At 39.1% G+C, this 10,361-nt stretch overlaps 1 protein-coding gene across 1 annotated transcript; it reads right to left on the reverse strand.

The window, feature by feature from the left end:
- Positions 1 to 864: 864 nt before the first annotated feature.
- LOC131037012 (putative leucine-rich repeat receptor-like serine/threonine-protein kinase At2g24130) lies at positions 865 to 4,668 on the reverse strand. The gene is made up of 2 exons (XM_057969036.2): positions 1,639 to 4,668; positions 865 to 1,553 (listed from the first exon to the last, which is right to left on the reverse strand). Exons 1-2 carry the CDS (start codon positions 4,565 to 4,567, stop codon positions 1,117 to 1,119), a joined length of 3,366 nt encoding a protein of 1,121 aa, XP_057825019.1. The 5' UTR covers positions 4,568 to 4,668; the 3' UTR covers positions 865 to 1,116.
- Positions 4,669 to 10,361: the final 5,693 nt, after the last annotated feature.

Genomic DNA, 10,361 nt, shown 5'->3' on the forward strand with positions numbered 1-10,361 from the left:
AAAATTTAAATATAATAATGTTCAAACTTTAATATATTGTAAAAAGTAAAAAATAACTGATATAAATATGTAAAAAATTACACTTTGCAATATAATTGAATTTAGAAAAATTAGAACGATATTTAAATAAGATTTGTTGTGCATCTTCTAGCACAAACTAAGTAAAGTAAAATTGCATGAATATTTATTTTTTGTGTGTGTGCACATACACATACATAAACTAAAAGGATGAAAAAATTAATAACTAAAATATATATATTATTAGAAACAAAAAAATAGAAGGGATAGAAAAATAGAATAAATAATAGAACAATATAGAATAAAATAAAAAGGAAACAAAGAAAGGGCTCATATATATAAATATATATATATATATATATGTAATTAGAAACAGAAAAATAGAAGGGACAAAAGAATAAAATTAAAAGGAAACGAAGACTCAAAAATATAAAGAAAAGTGAAAATATTTATAGAAAAAATATTTATAAACAAAGAAAATAAAGAGGAACAAAGAAAGGATTGAAAGCATAAATTTTTCGAAAAAAAAGAGAGAATGCATAAAAAAAAATTAAGCTAGATAATATAAAGAAATAAAAATGTCACTAACTATTAAGAGAGATCTAAACTGAAGAAAAATTTGCAATAAAAAGAACCATTATTATATATGTGCAATTTAAATAAGATTATAAACTTTTAAATTAAAATTAATACAACTACTAATACATCTCCCTTATTCAATATTTTCTTAATAATACAAATTACTTAACTATTTAATTTTTAATATTTTTAAAATTAAAATAAATTATATATCAAAAAATTTTAATATTTTTAATATTCAAACATTTAATTTTATACAAAACCAAGAATGTTAAACACAGCCTGATAGCTTATTATGAGAGAAAGTGATTTGAATACACGTTTTACAGTATTTTAGAAAGTTTATATAGACAACATTATCCACTCTCAAAGTAGTATAATGCTTATTCATTAATTGGAACACCTCGCAGACTCGGAAGAACTACAATTTATCCTAAGAACGATTTTACATTGAAAAAAACAAACTTGAAACTACCAAACATAAAAGGACTAAAACTTACTAATTGAGCTTATAAATATCTAAAATGTAGAGCTTTGACTGTCAGATGCCAATGTTTCTGCGCGATTGGTATTGCGCAGGAGGTCTGATATGGTGGCTGTTAAATTTGAAGCAACTGCACCCCCCATGGAAGATGTCTTGAGACTCTCCAAGAACCTGGCTACATCTCTCATGGAAGGTCGTTCTCTTGGTGATTCACTGCTACAAAGCAAACCAACTTGAATGAAAGAAAGAAGACACCTATTGGCTTCCATGTTTTCATTCACATCTCTCAATAGCCCACAATCAACAATATCTGCCAATCTCTCTGGAAAAGCTGACCTTACCCACTTCTGCAAGTTCATGTCTCCCACAAACATGTCATCAATTGGCCTCTTCTTTGTAACCATCTCTAATATCAGAATTCCATAGCTGTAAACATCTCCCTTTGTGGAAACACCCCCCCACAATCCATACTCTGTAATCAATTTCATTCATGAAAAATTAGAAAAGCTATCAAAAGGAAATGATTATGACAATATAGAAGAACTCAAATAAATTACCTGGAGCAATATAGCCAATAGATCCTTTGAGTGCAAATGTTGCAGCACTAAATGAATCTATGGAATATTGAGTAATCAAACGGCATATACCAAAATCAGTCACAAGGGCCGTCATGTTGGCGTCCAGGAGCACATTGCTAGGTTTTAAATCACAGTGCACAATTTGCAAAGGACAATCATGATGTAAATACTCCATGCCATGGGCAACATCCACAGCAATGCTCAAACAGTCCTCCAATCCCAATTTACAAAATTCCTGATCATCTCTGTCGGGGTGCAAATGCTTCTCCAAGCTCCCATTGGAAGCAAATTGAAGAACCAGACCTTTGAAGCCAGAGTAGGAAAATGCACTTATGATTTTGATCAGGTTACGGTGCCGAATACTCCCTAATAGTTTGCATTCTGTGTCGAAGCTCTTATGAGCTTCTTCATTCTGCAAATTAAGAGCCTTGATTGCAACTATCTTACCATCCCTCAAAATTCCTTTGTAGACTGATCCGAAGTTACCCACTCCAAGCAAGTTTGACTCATCAAATTCGGTTGTTGCAGTGACAAGATCTTGATAAGAAAATTTTGGATAGCTAAGCCTTGGAAAACTAAAGTTTGAGGGATGGAATAGTTGGCTTGAAAGTTTATATCTCCATAAAATTAGTAAGATGAAGGAGCACAATATAAACGCAATAGTTCCAACCACTGATAAGACTATTTTTTTAAGCAGTGAATGCATTTCTTGACTCTTCTTTGGGCATGGAGGCAATGAATAATTCGTTGGTCCACAGAGGCCAGGGTTTCCCATAAACAATTCTATAACAGTTCTATTTGGAAACAACCCTCCTTTAGGAATCTGCCCTGACAAATTATTGAATGAAACATTCATGTATTGAAGTACTTTTAGTCTTTCAAGGGACATTGGTATTGAACCTGATAAAGAATTGGTAGAAAGATCCATTTCTAGGAGATTTTGTAATTTGGAGAGCGAATCTGGAATTGGACCTTCAAAGGCATTGTGGGAAAGATTTAGATGCTCTAATGCTGTGCAGTCTCCAAGAGAAATCGGAATCAGCCCAGTAAGCCGATTTCCAGAGATGTCTATGGCTTGAGCCATTGCAATTTTACTCAGCTCTAGTGGCAAAGACCCTTCCAGAGAATTCCACGAAAGGTTGAGGTAGAAAACCAGATTTTTAAGGCTGGCAATGAAATCAGGAGGTATCCTTCCACCTAATTTATTGTAAGATAAGTCAATGAGCTCTAAATTTTGACATCTTGCTAAAACAACAGGGATCTCCCCTGACAAGTTGTTGTGCTGAAGTAAAAGACGTCTTAGCTGTTGGGGGCTACAAAGAGAATCGGGCATTTTTCCAGATAGCCCGTTGTGACTAAGATTTAGGAGTCCGAGATGTTGCATTTGACCTATCTCACTTGGAATGCTTCCTTCTAATTTGTTCCCACCCAAATGCAATCTTTCCAACTTCTGCAATCTTTTAATTCCAGATGGAATATTGCCACTCAAAAGATTATCCTTCAAATTCAAGTATGTTAAGTTTGTTAGATTGGCAATCTGTTGTGGTATGCTTCCGCTTATCATGTTGTTTGATAATTTCAAGAATTGGAGATTGGAAGACAGTTGGCCTATGTATGGGGGCAATATACCAGTGAGATGATTATGAGACACTAATATTTTTTGCAAGTGGGAGCAATTTGTAAGAGAAGTTAGAAAAGACAATGTGTTGCTGCTATCACTAACAAGTTGATTGGTATGTAGGTAAAGCCGGGTAAGGAGTTTCAACTTGCCCAGCTCTATTGGCACCATTCCACTGAGCTGGTTTTCAGCTAAATTAAGCGCTGTGAGGTTGGAACAATTTCCAAGAGAGTTTGGTATTTTTCCACTTAGCTGATTTCCCCATAAATTGAGTAATTGCAAACTGGAGAGCTTGGTACCGATTTCCCGTGGAATATGTCCACTCAGCTGGTTTTGACTTGAACCTAATTCTCTCAATTCCGAGAGATTTGTTAAAGAATAGGGAATGGCACCTGATAAGTTATTTCCCCAAAGGTAAAGAGTCTGCAGGTGAGTGAGCGTGCCCAATTCAGGGGGAATGGGGCCATGAAGATCATTTTCTCCCAATTCTAAACAGGTCAAGGAAGTCATATTTCCTAAAGAGCTGGGAATGGTGCCTGATAAGTTATTTCTATAAAGGTAAAGTATCTGCAGGTGAGTGAGATTTCCTAAAGAGCTGGGAATGGTGCCTGACAACGAATTCGACCAAAGGGAGAGCTCCCGTAGTTGAGAGAGGGCTCCCAATTCAAGAGGAATGGTGCCTGTGATATCATTTTCTCCCACATCCAATTCAACTAAAGTGGACAGATTTTTGAAAGAAGGGGGAATTACACCTGTGAGATTGTTTTGTCCCAAGTAGAGGAACTTCAATCTTTTAAGGAGACTCAGCTCAGGCGGAATGCTGCCATGCAGTTGGTTAAAGGAGAGCGCCAGGTAATACAAACTGCGGCAAGCGGAAAGAACCAGGGGAATTGTTCCTAGTAATTGATTGTGGCTCAGCCTGAGTTTCTTCAGACGGGTAAGTTGGGCGAGTTGTGGTGGAATGGTAGCAGTGAGGGCATTGTTGGAGAGATCGAGGGATTGAAGAGAGGTGAGATTCCCTAGCAGAGGAGAGATGGTGCCGTGTAAGTTCATGTGGGATAAGTTGAGGGCGAGGACGGAGTGGAAAGAGGGATCGCAGGTAACGGCAGACCAATTACAGAGGGGATAAAGGGGAGTCCAATCTGGCAGTGAAGAGCTGTTGTTGTTGGAAATAGCCGTTTTGAATTGCAGGAGCAATTGTTGCTGTTGAGAGGTATTGAGAGAGTGAGGAAGAGCGGAAATTGACAAGATGCAGAGCATGATGAAAGAGTAGAACCAAAGAGGAGCCATGGTAGACGAAGCTGGGGCAGTGGGAAGCACAGGAATCAATAGGATAGAATGGGAATGGAGCAATAAATAAATTGAGGCTTTGTGTTTTAATACTTTGAGATTGGATGGTAAAGGAGTGGATATCCTCAAAGCGTAGAGTTATGTCAATATGTGGCCTGTCATATAATATTATTCTAGTATTTAATATTTGTGAAAAATATTAAATTTTGTATTAATATTTTATTTCTCACAATTCAAAGTATAAGTATGCTTAGATTATCAATATAAATTAAGCTTTGGCACAATAATAGTATTCTAGAGTTTGAAAACTAGTAAAGATATCTTTAATACATTATCTAAGAAACATCCATAATCCAATCATGAATTTATTATGGAAATATTTTTTTATTTATTATATAACTATTTAAGAATTGTTTATTTTTTTATATTATAAATCAAGAGACCAAAAAGGATGTTTATACAGATGAGTTCAGGGGAGGCAGGGCCTCAACAGTGAAACGAAAAAGAACTAGACGAGTGTCATATACAATGTGCTAAAAGAAAGCTTCAAAATAAAGTTGTACTTGCTGCCATAAGGAACTAGAGGAGGATTTCATCCTGGTCTTCCAGCCATGTGGTCCACCCATGTGGTCCTTCCATCCAAACCACCTTCTTCCTTTCCATGATTTGTATGCACATGTCAACCCTGTTGAAGGGCGGAGCTCTAGTATCTTGGAGTTCTTTAATTAGTTTCTTAACTGCACTCTTGAAGGCAATTTGATTTTTTGCAATCCTTGCCCATTCATAACCATCTTGCATCTCGTATATAAGCATGGTGGCTCGGCCTTCTTTGAGGAATTGTAAGAGTTTGTTTCGTTCAACATTCATCAGGAAGCAAACCTATACAGCAATTTTATAATGTGTTAGTTTTTTAAAAAAACCAGTAAGTTCCCTAGGATTACCTTGGAACTTCTTCTCATTTCTGAGTTTCCAAATAAACCAAAGGATAAAAGAGGACAAAATTTGCCAAATTAAGTTAGCATCCTTTTTAAGATTATGGACGAAACTAGTAACTATATCATAAGTAAAGACATGCTCAGTAATGGATATTCCAAACATTAACCAGATCTTCCTAGCAAAAGGGCAGTCAAGGAAGATGTGTTGAGTGGATTCAGGTTTATTGCATACAGAACAAAGATCATATGCAGCTAGATTATTCCTAATAGGCAATCTATCTAGTAAGAGTTGCCATCTAAAACACTTGATCTTAGGGGGGATGGGAGATTTCTATCTAGTAAGAGCTGCCATCTGAAAAACTTGATCTTAGGGGGGATGGGAGATTTCCAAAGGTTCTCAAAGGATTTATACCAGGCGGTAGGGCTGAGGTGGACATTCCATAAGGTGTTGACATGGTTGATCACAGAGGTGTCCTAGTTAAGTAGGTTGTAGATAGCTTTGGATTTAATTTTAGGGAGGGGGGAACCATCCTTCCAAAGGAATGAGAGGTACCTGTGGGTGTCGACATGAGTGTTCTTAGGGAGATTGAGGGTGTTACAGGCATTCCTAATCATATTGTAGGTCTACTTATGCGAAGCAGGGAGATTAAATTTACTACTAATTTCCTCCCAGGTGATGAGGTTGTCATTTTCTAGGATATCCATAAGATACTTGATCCCCTTATTATGCCAAAATCTAGCAGAGCAGCCTTGGGTTAAGGCTAGTGGCTTAGAGTTGTGGTGAAGGTTCCATCAAATCGACCTTTCACCATGTATAGTATTGTCACAGTCAATGCTAGAGTTGCAGACAAGTCTACGCACATGCTCCTAGGCTTTTCAAATGGACTTAAAGACCCAGGTGCCTTGGACAGACATCGAGAAACTTCCAGCAAGTAGATCACTAAGTGGGAGGGCTTTCCATGATTTGGCAGCCTTTGGGAATCCATTTTGAATGTTGTTTCTGATAAGAATCTTCCAAGGTTCTTGCCCATATAGTGCATGAAATATCCATTTGGCGGCAAGGGAGATTCCTTGCAGCTTAAGATCCTTAAGGCCCAAACCTCCAAGTTTTTTATCTAAGTGGCACCAGGCCCATTTTACCGCATGGGCCTTTCTTTTTCCCTTACCATCAGACTAGAGAAAGTGCCTGATAGCCTTTTGAATTTCATAAATTTGATAGTTTTTGAACATCCAAACTGAAGAGTAATAGATACTATATGAGGATAGGATTTTTTGACATACTTGAACCCTACCTGCTAGGGAGATGATCCTATTGTCCCACTTGTTGAGCTTCTTATCAATTTTCCCCTTAAACCAGGTCCACATGTCCCAAAGAGAGGGGGAGATAGAGAAGGGGATATCGAGATATTTGACAATCATGTTGGGTCCTCCCCATGAGTACCCGTCTTGTTGTAGCCAGTCTGGAGGTTCATCCTTCCATTCAAGTAAAATAGATTTGGAGCTGGAGATCTTGGCTCTAGAGGCTTTACTGAAGGTGTCAATTCTTAGGTTGAGGGAATCTATGTTTTGCCTGGAGAGCTCCAGGAAAAGAGAGGTATCATCAACAAATTGGATATTCAGCAATTCAGAGTTATCCGATAGCGCGATGCCATGGACTCTAGGAGATAGAGTATCATCTCTAAGGAGATAGAAGAGGGCATCTGAGGCAATAACAAACAGAGTAGGGGCAAGAGGGCAGCCTTGCCTTATGGATCTAGAGAGAGGAATAGGTTGGGATAGGGTTCCATTAATTTCAATCATGGCGGAAGCGTCTTTGAGGAGAATTTGGACATAGTCATAGAACTCGTTAGGGAAGCCAAAAGCTCGGAGCATCATGAGGATGAAATCCCACTCGACTCTGTCATAGGCTTTCCCAAAGTCCACAAGGAACATGGCAGCGTCCTGGATAGAGGTTCTGGCCCATTCCATGGATTCCCAGCTAGTGACAAGGTTTTCCAATATGTACCTGCCTTTAATGAATCTAGTTTGCGTAGAGAAAATGAATTTTGGAAGATTCTTTTCATGGCGAGTAGCTAAGGCTTTGGCAAGGATTTTATAGGAGACGTTGAGGAGGGTGATTGGCCTCTAGTTCTTAATGAGTGCTTTGTCTCCATCTTTAGGGATGAGTTTAACACTACCTTTATTTATGAATTCTCCCAGAATGCCATTGTCAAGAGTTTCATTGTATATGTCATAGAGGTCATGCATGACCCAATCAAGATTGGCTTTGTAGAACTCCGCAGGGAGACCATCGGGGCCTAGGGCCTTATTATCCTTAAGGGCTTTAATGGCATCGGCAATTTCTTGTATAGAGATCCTAGCTTTGAGGAGGAGAGCATCACCATCAGAGATCCTTTTAGGGATGATGGTACTACATTTTTTTCGAGCCTCTTTTGAGGCCTCATTATCTTCTGAGGTAAAGAGAGTTCTATAGAACATTTTGAAGGCCTCTTTGATATCATTGAGATCTAGGAGTTCCTTGTTGTCTATAGTTATTCTATCAATTTTTTCCTTGTTTTGTTTCTTCTTAAGGAGGTTAAAGAAGATTTTGGAGCCTTTATCTCCGAATTGGAGCCAGTGGTTGTGGGCTCTAATGAAGGCTCCCCTGATTTTGACCTGCTGGTGCTTTCTAAGGATCTCTCTGGCTTTAGAGACATGCTTGGCCAAGGTGGGGGAGGAGGGGTTAGTCTGAATATCCTACTCTAGGGATTGGAGGCAAAGGGTGAGAGTTTTTTCTATGGCTCTAGAGTCCTTGGCTTTCCTTTGGCCAATGGTTTGGAGTACTTTTTGCCAGGAGGAGACATTCCTTGTCCACTTGAGAGTGTAGGATTGGGGAGGCTGAGGCTGAAGGTTAAAGAACCTGACCACCTTAAGGGAACCTAGAACATCTTGGTCTTTGAGGAGGGAGGTGTTGAGAATAAATTTCTTGCTACAGGGGCTGCTGATGGGGATAGCATTTCTAGTGTTAATGACCACAAGGATAGGGAAATGGTCAGAAAGGGTAACTGGCAGGATAACAACCACACTCCCTAGGTGGTTAGGGGAGAAGGAGAAGAAGTCATTGTTAGCATAAAATCTGTCCAGTCTGGAGTAAATATGATTGGAGACTTGTTGAAAATTGCACCAAGTGTACCATAGGTTAGAAGCAACAGTTTTAGTGCCCTCGAGGGGGTCAAATAACTGGAGTTTTTGTTTAAGTTTGTCCTAGTGGGGTTTTTCTGCATTTTTCAATTCAAAAGGAAGTCCCCCAGCCTTGTCATCTTGCTGCTTAGTCATATTGAAGTCACCAGCCACTATCCAGGGGATACTTGGGAGGGAAGTTAGCCAGATCCAAAGGGAAACTCTTTCCTTGTAGTCATTAGGTGCGTAGATAGAGCAAACGCCAAAGCTGGAGCCACTAATATCTAGGGTAGCCCTGGCTGCTCTATTGCAAGGGGAGATCCATTTATCCTTAATGTTACTTGCCCACTTGGGGGAGATAAGAAAGCCAACTCCTCCCTTTCCTTTCGGGTGGTTGGTGTAAATTTTGATTACATCTCTCTAGATAAAGTCAAGTGAGATGTCGAGATGGAAGCCCACAGATTTAAGTTATTGTAGCATCAGGAAATCTATGTTCTTGTGGTGGCTTAGAGAGCTTTTGATGACAAACTTCCTATCAGGCTACTCAAGGCCTCTTATATTCCAAGAGATGTATTTCATTAGAGAGGAGGGTTAGGAAGTTCAACTAGGGAGACTGCAAGGATCTCCATACTTCTTTTTATTCTTGGAGCCCATAGGCCTACCTTTTTTTTGTCAAGGAGGATCCTTTTATAAGGTCATCCTCATCTTCACTAACTTTAGATGGTTCATTCCTAGTATCTACAATTCCTCCTATGTCAGACCCAGACATCTGGGAGTCTAGAAAGCCAAGGAGCACTCTGCTAGACCTAATTTCTTCAAGACCCTTATTGGCATAGATTACTTCAATAACATGATTATCTTATAATTCTTTGAGCATAGAGGCTGTCAAAGGGTTGGTGATGTTAACTTCAGGGGTAAGCCCTGCAGGTAATGAGGAGTTTGAATTCTTGGGGGTTTCAGATCTGATCATCACACTTGCAGGGTTATCACTGGTGCTAGCAACATCAACACTTTGACTAGGGTTCTCAAGTTTCTTAACCATTTTCTTTACCACAAAGTTTGTCAGGGTTCGAGTGGGGGTGGGTGAGCTAATATTTGAAGGGAGGGGCAATCGCAGATGCCCGTTGTTTGGCTAATAGATGGGATAGAAGGAAGGCTTTGATTAGGGGCATTCTGGTTGCTACTTTTCCTCCTACGCTTTCTAGAAGTGACCAACTAAAAATAGTCAGAGAGCGATTCTGGAGGACCAATTGGTGGGTCAGAGGCTGAACCAAAGTGATCAGAGACAAGAGACGAGTGATCAATGTGCATGGGTTTTAATTCTGAAGAATTGGTGGTGGGAATAGTGGCTTCTTCGTTAACAACGAGTAGGGTGGATGAGTGTTCAGAAACCTTGGATCTAGGGTTTGTGGGGGCATCCGATGAGTTATTGTTGGGTTTATGATTCTTGCGATTAATGATTGGGCAATTTTTTCAAAGATGCCCTTCTTTTTTGGAGAGAAAGCATGCATTTAATCTACCAAGCATTTCTATAGGGCAGACAAAGGTTTCTTCATTGACATTTAGGGTTAGAGATGGTGGGATATCAATCCCTGGCTTGATCGATACAAGCATTCTGGCATCCAAGTTAGGGACAACGCGGGCCGTTTCATCAATACGGATCGTTTTTCCAAATGGTTCCATTAACTGTGGAAGAAAAT

Source organism: Cryptomeria japonica, chromosome 3 (assembly GCF_030272615.1).
Source record: "Cryptomeria japonica chromosome 3, Sugi_1.0, whole genome shotgun sequence".
In the NCBI taxonomy this organism is placed as follows: Eukaryota; Viridiplantae; Streptophyta; class Pinopsida; order Cupressales; family Cupressaceae; genus Cryptomeria; species Cryptomeria japonica.

Bases quoted from the DNA above. Each gene is read 5' to 3' on its own strand.
- LOC131037012 (XM_057969036.2), bottom strand. From the start codon at position 4,567: ATGGCTCCTCTTTGGTTCTACTCTTTCATCATGCTCTGCATCTTGTCA. The intron at 1,554-1,638 runs GTAATTTATTTG...AATTGATTACAG, and splicing joins TATTGGCTATATTGCTCCAG to AGTATGGATTGTGGGGGGGT.